This window comes from Coregonus lavaretus, assembly GCF_964263955.1.
Source record: "Coregonus lavaretus genome assembly, chromosome: 15".
In the NCBI taxonomy this organism is placed as follows: domain Eukaryota; kingdom Metazoa; phylum Chordata; class Actinopteri; order Salmoniformes; family Salmonidae; genus Coregonus; species Coregonus lavaretus.
The window spans coordinates 47866585-47883969 of NC_140002.1; the positions used below are offsets into that span (position 1 = coordinate 47866585).

At 41.6% G+C, this 17385-nt stretch overlaps 1 protein-coding gene across 1 annotated transcript; it reads left to right on the forward strand.

Moving 5' to 3' along the window:
- The first annotated feature begins 2609 nt into the window (after window positions 1-2609).
- On the forward strand, window positions 2610-16961 carry dpagt1 (dolichyl-phosphate (UDP-N-acetylglucosamine) N-acetylglucosaminephosphotransferase 1 (GlcNAc-1-P transferase)). Its single transcript, XM_084178687.1, has 9 exons — window positions 2610-3281; window positions 3417-3537; window positions 8278-8491; window positions 8856-9002; window positions 9177-9261; window positions 12431-12619; window positions 12786-12873; window positions 13054-13209; window positions 16115-16961. The coding sequence occupies exons 1-9, from the start codon at window positions 3127-3129 to the stop codon at window positions 16178-16180; spliced, it is 1221 nt and encodes a 406-aa protein (XP_084034813.1). The 5' UTR covers window positions 2610-3126; the 3' UTR covers window positions 16181-16961.
- Window positions 16962-17385: the final 424 nt, after the last annotated feature.

Below are 17385 nucleotides of genomic sequence, written 5' to 3' on the forward strand. Positions count from 1 at the left end.
CGTGTATTCATGGATGACAAGGGAAGCCAGGCTTCCCCCCAAAATGTGTCTCTGTGTTTCATAATTCTCCTTCAATTCGCAAGAGCCTGAATGTATCTCACCGGAGAAAGCATCCGAGCGAGCGAAACAGCGCCCCTCTGTCTCTGTATGTGTAGGTCATTTATCTGATGCTGTCTGGTCCAAAAGAGTATGACATTGTTGACGCCGTGGCATTAAATGCAAGGGAAGCCAGCGAGAATTTGGCCTCCCTTGATAAAAAAAAGTATAAAATAATAGCCAATCACGTTGAGCTAAACTGAGTGAGCTCAACTGTGAATGGTCTTGGCCCATAATTTTCAAAGTGTCAAGGGAAGCCAGTTTGGATTTGGATTCACTCTTATCAAATCGCATCCAGAGCATACATCATTGACAGAAACAACTTGAATTGTTGCATCTCATTGTGTTGTTGTCCTCCAGTGGCTAGTTAGTTGGCTAAAATTGTCCCTTTCCTAAATTAGCCATTGTAATGAATACATACTCATGGAGAAAAAGTTGTAGATTCACGTGCGGCAGGTGTTTATTATGCCTTCGTAGAAGGCAGGAATCATGGTCACAGGAAGGCAATGGTCATACACAGGTAGGCAAACAGGCAGGTGAAACAAAACTAGGACTGAAGGCTAAAACTGGTTCTCACAAACGAGCTAGGAAAAGGCTTAGTAGAGTCAAAATGAACAATACCTCACAAGGCACAAACAGAAAGAACTGAACTAAATAAGGAGCTGATGAGACCAGGTGAGTAACTAACACAGGTGAAATCAATGAACAAAAATGAAAGACAGGACTATGTTCAAGAACACAAAGAAACAGGGCTACGTTCAAGAACACAAGGTGAACTAAGAAAATAAATACAGAACCTTACAGCCATTGATGGAGATAGGGATTTGGACTTAATTCTCCGTACTGGCCAATGATTATAACTGCGATTCTGATCCAACCATCAATTCATACATTGTGCCCCTGGCCTGAGAGGATGGAAGTTCAATATGTAGCTAGGATGTAGAAGGCTAATGTTAACTAGCTAATGTTGCCCATGAAAGGAAGTTAGTCTAGCAAGCAAGCATTTTAGCCAAGTAGCCTGGGACAACAAAAAATAAAACCATATACTGTATGACAGTGATATATTGTTTTGTCTACATCAAAGAGAGGAGGATGGTATTGACGTTTCTCTACAAGTAGGGTGAGTCAACATGTTTTTTTTCCGACTTGCACAAACATGCGCACACACACACACACACACACACAAACATATACACAGAAATCAGAACCATGGACAGTCACATCATATTTAGCTTATGTTGATTGGACTAAATCGTTTTTTTTTTGGTATCTTTTAGTTGTCACTGTATTAGACCAAACATAGGTGATTTGATGATGTTGAAATGTTGCTGGAATAGTGGAGGCAGCTCCTGTTTTCTTTGCGACTTGTGGTAAACGCTCCGTGGTTCTAAATCAATAGTTGTTTAGTGGTCTGAAAATGTCGGAAACATTAACTTGCTTGACCATGCTGTAGGTCATGTAACTGTTTGTTACATGCAATATGCTTTGTGGACTTCACCGGACAGAGGTTGCTCTCCGGTTTTGTGATGAAACAAAGGTGTGGTTGAATTTATTCTGCCATTGTCTTATTGTCTCGGCCTTTAGGCCTATATATCACGGTCGCAAGGCATATGAACTAACATGTTATAGAGCAAACAATGCAATTATCACAACACATAGGTTGTAATATGGCATTTTCTTCTGGCTTCCTCATTGATTTTACCCACGTACCTCTACTGCTGGTGGAAGGACTGTAACATTTCATAGCATTCAGCCATTGTCAGGCATATGCACACATTTTATAGAAATGAAGGCTTGTACAAGAATATGTGGAACATGTTTTAATAGAGGAGAATATAGAGATCCTGTTGTGCTGTCATAAATTGGCAACACAACAGCCTGGTAATAATGTAAACTAACTAAAGTATTACCAGAGGAGAGGAAAAAGTCGCGCCTACCGCTGCACATACAGTCAAACAGTAAGAGGCATTGTATTCCAATGACATTGGATTTACGATAAATTCAATAACAAAGAAGAAGAGTTAAAGCAAACTTCCTTGTTACCCTGTAATGCGTCCGTCTGAAACCGATTAAACCCCATTTTCGATATAAATGAAGAGGTTTAATTTTGATGGATACTGAAAGCAGTTTCGTGAGAAATAATTGTGAAGAGAGTTGTCACATTAATAACTACCCTACCAGGGTTTTTGTTTTGCAAGAGAAAAAACAGTTCACATAACCGGAAGTAGACGTGGAACTTCGGTTGTCCCCATAGAGAATAATAGAGGCCTCTAGTGGCTTAAAAGCAATTTCCACCATTTTAATGTGGTCAACTGGGTGGTATTTCCAACTTCATTGGCTGATCCCTCCTGATGACCATGTTGGTGTCATGTCCAACCGGGTCATCAGGAGGGATCAGCCAATCGTGAAGAAGAAAATGGACTACTTCAAAATGGAGATTGCCTCAGCGCTGCACGTGCGCCCACAGACACCATAATGGAAAGTATATAGCGATGCACTCTCTATCATTCTCTATGGTTGTCCCACGGCTCGACTAGGAATCATTGAGCTATAAAGTAGGAAAGGACAACAACTGACAGTATAGGGATTGTCGTTTTAGCTAGCCGTATTTTTCGGACAATATGCATGTAATTTCGCGATTTCTATTATTTGAAAAATGATTAGACACATGCTTCGGTAGAGGATTCTGCGAATGCTGGTGCAAAGAAAGAGAGACAGTAACGTTATGTACAAGCTAGCTACCTGTCAGATCATTTAGTTTGCTAGTTAAGGTTAACTAGCTTGCCAGATAAACACAACTGTAGTTTCTAGCTACAATTGTTAAAGCTCATTCGTTCAATATGAAGACACATTATGTGGGGTTGTTGACAGTGTAAGCTAGCTTGCTCAAAGTTTGAGGGTAGGCTTCCTTAGATAACGTCAGCTAGCTAGTTAGCTAGAGATATATGATAGCAAGTTATCTAACACTGGTAGTTAGATAGGTATCAGATATAACCTCATCCAGGCAAGTCTTAAGAATATCCAGAAAACATGTCGCCAATTCCTGTCCTACCCCTTGTTATCAACGGGTGCATGTCTGCACTTGGGTCCTTGGCCACATTAAAGCTAATTCCAGCCTTCAAAGACCACTTCATCTCAGCCAGGCTCTATGGGATGGATCTGAACAAAACTAACAAGAAGGAAGTGTACGTTTATCAATATCAATTGTTTACCAATTATCTACTATCCAGTAGCCTATGTTAATCTATTTTACATTGGCTCGTTTTTTTGTGGTTTGTTGTGGTTTTGTCCTGACTTATTTTAATTTCTCCTCTCTGCAGTCCAGAGTCTCAGGGCGTCATCAGTGGGACCGTGTTCCTCATTATCATGTTCTGCTTCATCCCAGTGCCTTTCCTCAGCTGCTTTGTAGAAGAGCAGTGCACTGGCTTCCCACACAATGAGGTGGGTGAGGGAACTGGGGCAGTTACCTATTCTGTACCTATAATTCTGCCTGTTATTTCTTTATTTGTATCCCCATTTGCTTTTGCAATAGACGGTTAGGTTGTTTAGCAACAAAACGTTGGGTTACAGATGTAACCTTGGTTCTCTAAGTAGAATAACGGGTCACCAAACGACCTATGGGAACTTCCCTTAATATCAAAGATGTTTAAAGTTATGCCACATCCTTTCTGTACCCACGTGACCTTTAAAAGGCGGTGTGGCGTGACATTCTGTCTATTACCTCACTTGAACCCCACGGAGGTGTAGGAATGACATGAAAGTTTGGCGACCCGTTACTCTACTAAGAGAACCAAGGTTATATCCATAACCCAACGTTCTCTTTCGTTTTCGTAATGGGTCGCCAAACGACCTATGGGAGATGCTGTTCCAAAGAGTGGGATAACTCACCATTTAACTTAGTCCAGATGAGTCCCTGGGATGTCCTTGTATCCACCACAGGATGCAATAGAATATAATTACCCAACAGGGTAACACAGACTTTCAACTGTGGTATACAAGTGTATAAGCAAGCTGAAAGTTAGAACTTACAACATGAGGCTTCATTTGGGTGCAACAGCACCAAGCGGTTCAAGGTTCACGGTATTCTCACTTATCTGGGTTGAGAGAGCGTGCCGTGTCCAGAACCACAGACCCCACTGATGGTGTGGACATAACATTGATTCTGTAGTACCTCATGAAAGTCATGGGTGTTGCCCAACTTGCAGCAGCACAGATGGAGTCCAGGGAGGCCCCTCTGAACAGGGCCCATGAAGTGGCCATACCCCTGGTGTGCTACCACACCGTCTGGAAGTTGGTCTACTTGCTGCAGCGTAACCCAATGTGCCAATCTCTTCTTCGAGACAGTGCACCCTTTGGTGTTCTCCTCATAATACACAAAAAGCTGTTCTGTTTGAACAGTTCTTTTTGCAGCAAGATAGGCACTCAATGCCCTTACCAAAGTGTATGCAACTCACGACTCTCCTGTGGGGAGGCGGGTGAAATGTCGCTATGATTAAGGGCTGATTAGGATGTGATAATGAAAGCACCTTAGGTAAGAATGCTGGATTTGGCCGAAGCACTGCCTCAGATCCATCTTCTGCTAAAGTGAGGCATGAAGGATGGGTATAAAACACATGTTATTCTCTAACACGCTTGGCTGAAACAATAGCCAATAGAAAGGCATTCTTGACTGAGAGCTCACATAGCTCAAGTGAAGACCGGGGCTCAAATGGTGGTCTCATAAGTCTAACTCCCAAATAAATGTTATTGGTGCGTACATCTATTTTGCAGATGTTATTCCAGGTGCAGCGAAATGCTTATGTTTCTAGCTCCAACGGTGCAGTAATACCTAACAAAACAAAACAATAGAGGACATCAGTTCTGTGTGTGAATCCATGATAGGATAAATCAGACATCTCGAGGGACAATCAAGGTGTAACAACATGGTTGTGGACGGAATTGCAGAATCTCCACATGAGACCTGGACGGAGTCTGAGGACAAAGTGAGGGAAATGATATCTGAGAAATTGAAGATGGACCACAGGTAGATTGAGGTGGAGCGTGCCCAAAGAACTGGAAAACCCACCACCAGCCCAGGTTACAGGCCCAGGCCGATAGTGGTCAAGTTCCTGAGGTTCAAGGTCAAGGTAGCTGTTCTCCAAAGAGCCAAGAACTTGAGAGGAACGTATATCTTTCTCAACAAGGACTATCCTGAAGCTGTGCGCCAGAAGAGGAAAGAACTTATCCCAGCCATGAAAGCTGCCAGAGCGCGTGGGGACATTGCTTACATCCACTATGACAGGCTCATTGTCCACCCTCCCTCCCAAAAGCCTGGAAGGGATGAGAGAGCCAAGCCAATGGGTTCGTAGCTTCAACCCCGCAGCACACACACACACCCCAATTGATTAATGGACTGCTGAATGTATATTTTTTTCTCTTGCTTTGTTTGCTCAATTCAGTATTATGTCTATCTCTGATAAGCTACCCAGGAAAGGGCTGAAAATAGCCCATATTAATATATGTAGCCTTAGAAATAAGGTTCATGAAATCAATAACTTGCTAACATCAGATAACATTCATATATTAGCCATTTCTGAAACTCACTTAGATCATTCATTTGATGATAAAGCAGTAGCAATACAAGAGTATAACATCTATAGAAGAGACAGAAATGCTTATGGGGGAGGTGTTGCTGTATATATTCAGAGGCATATCCCTGTAATGCTTAGAGAATATCTTATGTCAAGTGTTATTTAAGTGTTGTGGTTGCAGGTTGATTTGCCACATCTAAAGCCTTTTCTTTTGGGGTGTTGCTATAGGCCACCAAGTGCGAAGAGTCAGTATCTAAATAATATGTGTGAAATGCTTGATAGTGTATGTGATGTAAACAGAGAGGTCTACTTTCTTGGGGACCTGAATATTGACTGGTTTTCATCAAGCTGTCTGCTCAAGAGGAAGCTTCTTACTGTAACCAGTGCCTGTAATCTGGTTCAGGTTATTAATCAACCTACCTGGGTGTTTAAAAACGCTACAGGAACAAGATCACCCACATGTATCGATCACATTTTTACTAATACTGTAGAACTTTGTTCTAAAGCTGTGTTAAAGTTTGCAGAAAATAAACGCAGTTGACAGTGAGAGGACGTTTCTTTTTTTGCAGAGTTTATGTATATGATGGTGTGTATAGACATGGACAGTATATGAATAGAAAAGGTGTGTACAGCATTAGTTATATAGGATGAGCCTTGACTAGAATAGAGGATATACAGTGCATTCGGAAGGTATTCAGACCCCTTACATTTACATTTACATTTACATTTTAGTCATTTAGCAGACGCTCTTATCCAGAGCGACTTACAGTTAGTGAATACATATATATATATATTTTTTTTTTATTTTTTTTTTATTTTTTTTATTTTTTTTTTATTTTTATACTGCCCCCCCCCCGTGGGAATCGAACCCACAACCCTGGCGTTGCAAACGCCATGCTCTATCAACTGAGCTACATCCCTACCGGCCATTCCCTCCCCCTACCCTGGACGACGCTGGGCCAATTGTGCGCCGCCCATGAGTCTCCCGGTCGCGGCCGGCTGCGACAGAGCCTGGATTCGAACCAGGATCTCTAGTAGCACAGTTAGCACTGCGATGCAGTGCCTTAGACCACTGCGCCACTCAGGAGACCCTTCACTTTTTCCACATTTTGTTACGTTACAGCCTTATTCTGAAATTGATAAAATTGTTTTTTTCCCCCCTCATCAATCTACACACAATACCCCATTATGACTGGGGCAGGTAGCGTTCTCCTGGCATCCGCCAAACCCAGATTCGTCCATCGGAATGCCAGATGGTGTGAAGCGTGATTCATCACTCCAAAACATTTCCACTGCTCCTGAATCCAATGGTGGCGAGCTTTACACCACTCCAGCCGATGCTTGGCATTGGGCATGGTGATGTTAGGCTTGTGTGCCTTGGAAACCCATTTCATGAAGCTCCCGTCGAACAGTTCTTGTGCTGACGTTGCTTCCAGAGGCAGTGAGTGTTGCAACCGAGGACAGACGTTTTTTACGCGCTTCAGCACTCGGCAGTCCCATTCTGAGAGCTTGTGTGGCCTACCACTTAGCGGCTGAGCCGTTGTTGCTCCTAGATGTTTCCACTTCACAATAACAGCACTTATAGTTGACCGGGGCAGCTCTAGCAGGGCAGAAATTTGATGACATGACTTGTTGGAAAGGTGGCATCCTATGACGGTGAAAGTCACTGAGCTCTTCAGCAAGGCCATTCTACTGCCAATGTTTGTCTATGGAGATTGCATGGCTGTGTACTCGATTTTATACACCTGTCAGCAACGGGTGTGGCTGAAATAGCCAAATCCACTAATTTGAAGGAGTGTCCACATACTTTTGTATATATATATATATATATATATATATATATATATATATATATATATATATATATATATATATTGTAAACGTGAGCGTGAACAAAAGGCAGTACGTCACGCCACACCGCCTTTTATAGTGACAGGTCATGTGGGTACAGTAAGGGTGTGGTGTGACTTTAAACATCTTTTGATATTAAGCATCTCAATCACATCACGTGAAGGGAAAGGAGTTCTCATAGGTCGTTTGGCGACCCGTTACGAAAACAAAAAAGAACTGACGAGTGCGCTAAAACAGAGGGGATTGGCTTAGATCGTTGACAACATGTAAACTATTTTGTCTCCAATAATAAATAAATGTGCACAATGAACACTTGTTTTCTCTCAAATACATCAGTACAGTTGTTGGTTAGCTAGCTAATATTTAGCCATATTAGTCAAAACACCTCAAAACAAGACATGGTACCAAGAACAAGATAAAACTAGTTAATACAAGCCACCTACGATACCGACATGGCAGCTTCTTGTCATTGTTGCTAGCTATCTGACCATCCAGAATCACAACAACACATGGACTTCTGCCCCATTTGAAGCGTGCAAATCGTTTTTCGTGACGTTGTCAGCAAACCCATCTATAGCAACAGGTACTCTTCCTGCGGTCCACACAAAACACGATACACAAAAATCATAGACAAAAACACCTCAGAGACTGCAAGACAAAAAAATCCCAGACACAGTATCTGGCCTGTTTTCAGGATCATTTATAACATGACAGGCTGCCATTGCTCAACATTTCTGCCTGCTTGTTCTGTCCTGACCAGTTTGTCCAGCTAATCGGTGCTCTACTCGCCATCTGCTGTATGATCTTCCTGGGTTTCGCTGATGACGTGTTGAACCTGCGCTGGAGACACAAGCTCCTGCTGCCCACCATGGCCTCCCTGCCGCTGCTCATGGTCTACTTCACCAACTTCGGCAACACTGTCATTGTGGTGCCCAAACCCTTCAGGCTCTTACTGGGGATGCACTTGGATCTGGGTGAGTGAGTGTCACAATAAAAATGAGAGACTGGAGAGGCAAACAAAACGTCATCTGTATCACATTCCGTTTATCCACAATGGCCACAATGCAAATTTCTCTTTAAGGTCCACTTAGTTTACCTACAGCCACAGGAGAGCTGGATTAGAAAGATCCATAGTGTTGCTTCAGGCAAAGCTGGTTGAAATTATGTACATTCCAACTAGTTTACAAACAGTATGTCTATTTGTTATCTGGTTGTAATGACGTCATTTCAACCAGTTTTGCCCGCTGGCAGTGTTGTATCAATTTCAGTATTGCAAGTCATCCTCCATGCTTTGTTGTACGTCTTATGCTGACTGATGTTATTGTCTCTTCTCTGTAGGTATTCTCTACTATGTCTACATGGGCATGCTGGCAGTGTTCTGTACTAATGCCATCAACATCCTGGCGGGCATCAACGGCATCGAGTCAGGACAGGCACTCTTCATCTCCGGCTCCATCATCATCTTCAACTTGCTTGAGCTTGGCGGTAAGTGGCGTTTTTTCTATCTTTCATCAACATCCCCTGTTCTCAGTGCTCCAATCATGTGTGTACACATCCTACCAAATGTAGCTACATTTCCATGTAAAATCAAGTAACCTTTCCTGGTCTGATATATAGAAATGTGGATGTAATTGTGCACACTCTTTTTGACTTTTGCAGGAGACTACAGAGACGACCACATTTTCTCCCTATACTTCATGCTCCCGTTCTTCTTCACAACTTTAGCACTTTTCTACCACAACTGGTGAGTTGGAGACACTGGCCGTGTCCGAAATCAGTCTTTCCTACTACTTACTAAAACGACATACTGTGTACTAATTGTGCTACATACTATTTAGAATGCGCTGTTTAATAAAAATGAATGCAGTAAGCAACAAATATCAACATACAGTGCCTTCAGAACCCCTTGACGTATTCCACATTTTGTTGTGTTACAGCCTGAATTCAAAAAGGATTTAAAAAAGTTTTTTCCATCCATACTCCATAATGACAAATTGAAAAAATGGTTTTAGAAATGTTTGCAAATTTATTGAAGATGAAATAAAGAAATATCTAATTTACATAAGGATTCACACCCCTGAGTCAATACATGTTAGAATCACCTTTGGCAGCGATTACAGTTGTGAGCATTTCTGGGTAAGTCTCTAAGAGCTTTGCGCACCTGGATTGTACAATATTTCACATTAGTCTTCAAATTCTTTAAGCTGTCAAAACAAATATTTAAGAAAATGTTTTGATCAAATATTGAATTTGGCTTTTACTACTATAGCCCATAGAAACACATTGAATAACACATTCATAAATGGCAAAAAAGAAAGTCACAAATAAGTAATAAGGAATAAAGTGTCTGTCCTATATCTATGAGAAATATTTTAGATTTTTTTTTTGACACATTTAACCCCTTATTTTTTGGGGCACAAAACTACCTTCATTTGTATTAGTTACGTTCAGACGAGTCCACTGAGACTTGTTGGGGTAGTAGAGCAAAACGTAGAACACCATGGTATTCGTGAGAGTCTCCTCTTATTTTAGGCCAAACCTTTCGGACGCTACAGACGTTTTTGTGAGAAGACCGATTTTCGATATCTCTCATGGTCTGATGAACACCGCTGTAACTCGGCCACCTTCCACTGCAGATGAGGAAGGCCGACATAGGCAGATGTGGTGGATTGAGACGCAGCCCATACAATAAAAAAACATACAGTGGGGAAAAAAAGTATTTAGTCAGCCACCAATTGTGCAAGTTCTCCCACTTAAAAAGATGAGAGAGGCCTGTAATTTTCATCATAGGTACACGTCAACCATGACAGACAAAATGAGGGAAGAAAAACCAGAAAATCACATTGTAGGATTTTTTATGAATTTATTAGCAAATTATGGTGAAAAATAAGTATTTGGTCACCTACAAACAAGCAAGATTTCAGGCTCTCACAGACCTGTAACTTCTTCTTTAAGAGGCTCCTCTGTCCTCCACTCGTTACCTGTATTAATGGCACCTGTTTGAACTTGTTATCAGTATAAAAGACACCTGTCCACAACCTCAAACAGTCACACTCCAAACTCCACTATGGCCAAGACCAAAGAGCTGTCAAAGGACACCAGAAACAAAATTGCAGACCTGCACCAGGCTGGGAAGACTGAATCTGCAATAGGTAAGCAGCTTGGTTTGAAGAAATCAACTGTGGGAGCAATTATTAGGAAATGGAAGACATACAAGACCACTGATAATCTCCCTCGATCTGGGGCTCCACGCAAGATCTCACCCCGTGGGTTCAAAATGATCACAAGAACGGTGAGCAAAAATCCCAGAACCACACGGGGGGACCTAGTGAATGACCTGCAGAGAGCTGGGACCAAAGTAACAAAGCCTACCATCAATAACACACTACGCCGCCAGGAACTCAAATCCTGCTTAAGCCAGTACATGTCCAGGCCCGTCTGAAGTTTGCTAGAGTGCATTTGGATGACCCAGAAGAGGATTGGGAGAATGTCATATGGTCAGATGAAACCAAAATATAACTTTTTGGTAAAAACTCAACTCGTCGTGTTTGGAGGACAAAGAATGCTGAGTTGCATCCAAAGAACACCATACCTACTGTGAAGCATGGGGGTGGAAAAATCATGCTTTTGGGGCTGTTTTTCTGCAAAGGGACCAGGACGACTGTTCCGTGTAAAGGAAAGAATGAATGGGGCCATGTATCGTGAGATTTTTAGTGAAAACCTCCTTCCATCAGCAAGGGCATTGAAGATGAAACGTGGCTGGGTCTTTCAGCATGACAATGATCCCAAACACACCGCCCGGGCAACGAAGGAGTGGCTTCGTAAGAAGCATTTCAAGGTCCTGGAGTGGCCTAGCCAGTCTCCAGATCTCAACCCCATAGAAAATCTTTGGAGGGAGTTGAAAGTCCGTGTTGCCCAGCGACAGCCCCAAAACATCACTGCTCTAGAGGAGATCTGCATGGAGGAATGGGCCAAAATACCAGCAACAGTGTGTGAAAACCTTGTGAAGACTTACAGAAAACGTTTGACCTGTGTCATTGCCAACAAAGGGTATATAACAAAGTATTGAGAAACTTTTGTTATTGACCAAATACTTATTTTCCACCATAATTTGCAAATAAATTCATTAAAAATCCTACAATGTGATTTTCTGGAGAAAAAAAATCTAATTTGGTCTGTCATAGTTGACGTGTACCTATGATGAAAATTACAGGCCTCTCTCATATTTTTAAGTGGGAGAACTTGCACAATTGGTGGCTGACTAAATACTTTTTTTCCCCACAGTATCTCTAGCTTAAACTGACGGATTTTGATGGGGATTTTTTTATTTGGTTAATTAGATTTATACACGGGTGCATCAATAGACTCTTAAGGATTAAACACATTGCACACAGTGTGTCCATGCAACTTATTATGTGACTTGTTAAGCACATTTGTACTCTGAATTTATTTAGGCTTGCTATAACAAAGGGGTTGAATGCCTACTTATTGACTCAAGACATTTCAGCTTTTCATTTTAAATTAATTTGTAAACATTTCTAAACAAAATCTCAATTAATCAATTGCGTTGATTACCGCCATTCGTTCATTTGGGTACAGTGTGTCCCCTTATCTCATTATCAGCTGATTATCAGCTGTTGTCAAAAGAAAATTATCTTCCTCAAAAGTGTGCAGCGAATTCTGCTAAATGAAAAACCAAAATGAGTATAACATTCTGGCATTTAAAGCATACTCGATTTTTTTTAAATTTCACGTACTGTAAAAAGTTCTATTTTTGCATACCTAAAATGCCTACTATTTAGAATGCATGTATAGGGATTCAGACACGGCTATTGTAAAATGGTGTTGCTGTTAAAAAGCATGTTGTAAATGATTGCCAACATACACTACATCATGTGTTGCCTTTACTACAGGTACCCTTCATCCGTGTTTGTGGGAGACACCTTTTGCTACTTTGCGGGGATGACCTTTGCAGTGGTAGGAATCCTGGGGCACTTCAGCAAAACCATGCTGCTCTTCTTCATTCCTCAAGTGGTCAACTTTGTCTACTCACTACCCCAGCTATTCCATGTAGTACCCTGTCCCAGGCACCGCCTCCCCAGGTAACATTACAGCTCTTTCTCCCTTACTCCTATGATAGCATTGATATAGTATACGTATCGTATAGTGTATAGTACTTTTATGATACAATTCCATGATGAATCCCTTGTTATAAAAGTGATCCTCATTGTTGTTTTTTCTTCTCCTAAATTTGCCTGATGGATGAAGACTGAACCCAGACACAGGAAAACTAGGAATGAGTTGGTCTAAATTTAAAAGGAGGGACCTCTCCAAATTGGGAAATCTTATTTTACAGGTAAACCAATATGTACACATGTTGTAGTATGAATTTTACTTTTGTATTTGTTTGTCCAAAAAGGTGGAATCAGTGCAAATGTTTGACTTTGGTCAGGTAGATTGATATGAGTGAAAGAAAGCTTTGACTTGGGTGGATAATGAATATAATTTGTGCTGTTGTGTATTTTCCACCCATCAGGTGGCAGAGATGCTGCGGGTGCTGGAAGTGAAGCGTGGACAGGAGGGTGATGATGAGTTTGTGGAGTGCAACAACATGACCTTAATAAACCTGGTGCTGAAGATACTGGGACCCACACACGAGAGAAACCTCACCACCATCATGCTGCTCATACAGGTAGCTACAACAGGTCTCATTTCTGAGTAAAATGTTATTATGTACGCTACCAGTCAAAAGTTTGGACTCATTCAAGGGTTTTTCTTTATTTTAATAATTTTTTACATTGTAGAATAATAGTGAAGACATCAAAACTATGAAATAACACATATGGAATCATGTAGTAACCAAAAAAGTGTTAACCAAATCAAAATATATTTTATATTTGAGATTCTTCTAATAGCCACCCTTTGCCTTGATGACAGCTTTGCACACTCTTGGCATTCTCTCAACCAGCTTCATGAGGTTTTCACCTGGAATATATTTCAATTAACAGGTGTGCTTTGTTAAAAGTTAATTTGTGTAATTTATTTCCTTCTTAATGCGTTTGAGCCAATCAGTTGTTTTGTGACAAGGTAGGGAGGTAGGGTAGGGAGCTAGGGGGGGGGTTTATACAGAAGATAGCCCTATTTGGTAAAAGACCAAGTCCATATTAAGGCAAGAACAGCTCAAATAAGCAAAGAGAAACGACAGTCCATCATTACTTTAAGACATGAAGGTCAGTCAATCCGGAAAATTTCAAGAACATTTGAGTGCAGTCTCAAAAACAATCAAGCGCTATGATGAAACTGGCTCTCATGAGGACCGCCACAGGAATGGAAGACCCAGAGTTACCTCTGCTGCAGAAGATAAGTTCATTACAGTTACCAGTCTCAGAAATTGCAGCCCAAATAAATGCTTCACAGAGTTCAAGAAACAGACACATCTCAACATAAACTGTTCAGAGGAGACTGTGTGAATCAGGCCTTCATGGTCGAATTGCTGCAAATAAACCACTACTAAAGGACACCAATAAGAAGAAGAGACTTGCTTGGGCCGAGAAACATGAGCAATGGAAATTAGACCAGTGGAAATGTGACCTTTGGTCTGGAGTCCAAATTGGAGATTTTTGGTTCCAACCGCCGTGTCTTTGTGAGACGCGGTGTGGGTGAACGGATGATCTCCGCATGTGTATTTCCCACCGTAAAGCATGGAGGAGGAGGAGTTATGATGTGGGGGTGCTTTGCTGGTGACACTGTCTGTGATTTATTTAGAACACACTTAACCAGCATGGCTACCACAGCATTCTGCAGCGATATGCCATCCCATCTGGTTTGGGCTTAGTGGGACTATCATTTGTTTTTCAACACGACAATGACCCAACACACCTCCAGGCTGTGTAGGGGCTATTTTACCAAGAAGGAGAGCGATGGAGTGCTGCATCAGATGACCTGGCCTCCACAATCCCCCGACCTCAACCGAATTGAGATGGTTCGGGATGAGTCAGACCGCAGAGTGAAGGAAAAGCAGCCAACAAGTGCTCAGCATATGTGGGAACTCCTTCAAGACTGTTGGAAAAGCATTCCAAGTGAAGCTGGTTGAGAGAATACCAAGAGTGTGCAAAGCTGTCATCAAGGCAAAGGGTGGCTATTTGAAGAATCTCAAATATAAAATATACTTTGATTTGTTTAACACTTTTTTGGTTACTACATTATTCCATATGTGTGATTTCATAGTTTTGATCTCTTGACTATTATTCTACAATGTAATAAAGAAAATCCCTGGAATGAGTAGGTGTTTCCAAACTTTTGACTGGTACTGTATGTGACATATGTATCACTGTCAATGTTGACAGTTCTGTAAGTCGCTTAGTCTGCTAAAATGGCCATATTGTTACAATATTATGAATAAGTTAAGGTACATTATATATACAAAAGTATGTGGACACCCCTTTAGATTAGTGGATTCGGCTATTTCAGCCACACCCGTTGCTGACAGGGTATATAAAATCAAGCACACAGCCATGCAATCTTCATTGTTTGCAGTAGAATGGCCTTTATCTCAGTGACTTTCAACGTGGCACCATCATAGGATGCCACCTTTCCAACAAGTCAGTTTGTCAAATTTCTGCCCTGCTAGAGCTGCCCCGTTCAATTGTAAATGCTATTTTTGTGTAGTGGAAATGTCTAGGAGCAACAACGGCTCAGCCGGGAAGTGGTAGGTCACACAAGCTCACAGAACGGAACCACTGAATGCTGAAGTGGGTAGCGTGTAAAAAATGGTCTGTCCTCGGTTGCAACACTCACTACCGAGTTCCAAACTGCCTCTGGAAGCAATGTCAGCACAAGAACTGTTCGTCGGGAGCTTCATGAAATGGGTTTCCATGGCCGAGCAACCACACACAAGCCTAAGATCACCATGCGCAATGCCAAGCGTCGGCTGGAGTGGTGTAAAGCTCGCCACCATTGGACTCTGGAGCAGTGGAAACGCGTTTCCTGGATTGATGAATCACGCTTCACCATCTGGCAGTCCGAAGGACGAATCTGGGTTTGGCGGATGCCAGGAGAACGCTACCTGCCCCAATGCATAGTGCCAACTGTAAAGTTTTATGGAGGAGGAATAATGGTCTGGGGCTGTTTTTCATGGTTCGGGCTAGGCCCCTTAGTTCCAGAGAAGGGAAGTCTTAACGCTACAGCATACAATGACATTCTAGACGATTCTTTGCTTCCGACTTTGTGACAACAGTTTGGGGAAGGCCCTTTCCTGTTTCAGCATGACAATGCACAAAGCGAGGTCCGTTCAGGAATGGTTTGTCGAATCGCCCAACATCAGTGCCCGACATCACTAATGCTCTTGTGGCTGAATGGAAGAAAGTCCCTGCAGGAAGGTTCCAACATCCAGTGGAAAGCCTTCCCAGTAGAGCTGTTATAGCAGCAAAGGGGTGACCAACTCCATAATAATGACCATGAATTTGCAATTATATGTTTGGCAAGCAGGTGTCCACATACTTTTGGTCATGTAGTGTATATGAAGCCCTTTTTGTGAGCATTTCTAAGATATCTTCGAATACCCTTTAACACGTAATTCATATTTGTCTCTGTCTCAGGTACTGGGGAGTGCATTGGCTTTCGGGATCCGCTATCACTTGGTTCGCCTCTTCTACGACGTCTAGAGACGCCACAGCTACAGAGAGAAAGCTGAGGGACTACAGAGAGGGATGTCCAGCTATGCTGGACCAACCACGTCTGATCCATGATGATCATTCTGCTTATTGACTATTGATTCCTTGATTATTGCTTCACCTATCCCTATCTGATTTAAAATGGGTCTGTTTACAACAAGACTGACAGCTGAGGATGACCTCAGTTCTTCAAAGAAAAATAACCAGTGAAAAATCATGCCCCTCAAAGGCATCACGATTGATAGAATTCTGCTAAATTAACTATTTCAGGATGAACAATTAAGCACTAAATGAATGGCAATCATACTGTTGTGAAAAGAAAGGCAAGATGTCCAGGTCAAAACCCAGTCTATATTGAGGATGGCTACTCTTTGTGACAGACAGATTGCATATGGAGCGATTAGGAGGATATTTTTTAGTTATTCTCTGAGGATTTGAGGGTGGATGGAACTCAGAGCAATAGGGGTGAGATTACAAGGGCTAGATGAAGATGTTACTTTTCTTGGTATTATCAGTTAGGTGTATTTTTATGAACATACTAAAGAAGGACATGTGAAAACTTTTCTCAATCTATGTATTTGTAAGCTTTGCCTTCTTAATGCTAATTTGTTTTGACACTGGACAATTCTGCTTTGTAGGAATGTAAATACAAGTGTAAAATACTTGAGTGATGTTTTACTCTTGTAATGGAATGCTCCAACCAGGAAATAAATAAGTGCTCAGAACAATTAATTTCCAACCAGGAAATAAATAAGTGCTCAGAACAATTACATTTCCTTTATGAAATAGTTATTTAATAATTTTGAGACACTGAAATAATGCTGAATACAGTCACTACTGATATTTCTAACCAGAACGTTTTAATCGTTCCCGTTTTTTGAGGACAATATTCCAGTTGTACAGAACCGCCTTATGTGATTGGCCAAGACAGAACTGGGGCTGACTCAATGATAATAAGTACAGTATGAACAAAGACTGTACAGCAGAGTGGAAGAGGCGAAGCGAGAGGTTTTAGTCTGGCCAAAATATATCCACGAAAATAAGCCAATGAAGTCAAGAATTTATGTGAAGAATTTTGTGAGCGTGCTGAATTTGGTCCACAATTGTATTTATTTATTGCCAATTTGCTACCTGAAGTTTATAGATGGGTAAGCTGACAACGTCACGAAAACGATGCGCACGATTCAAAGGGGCAG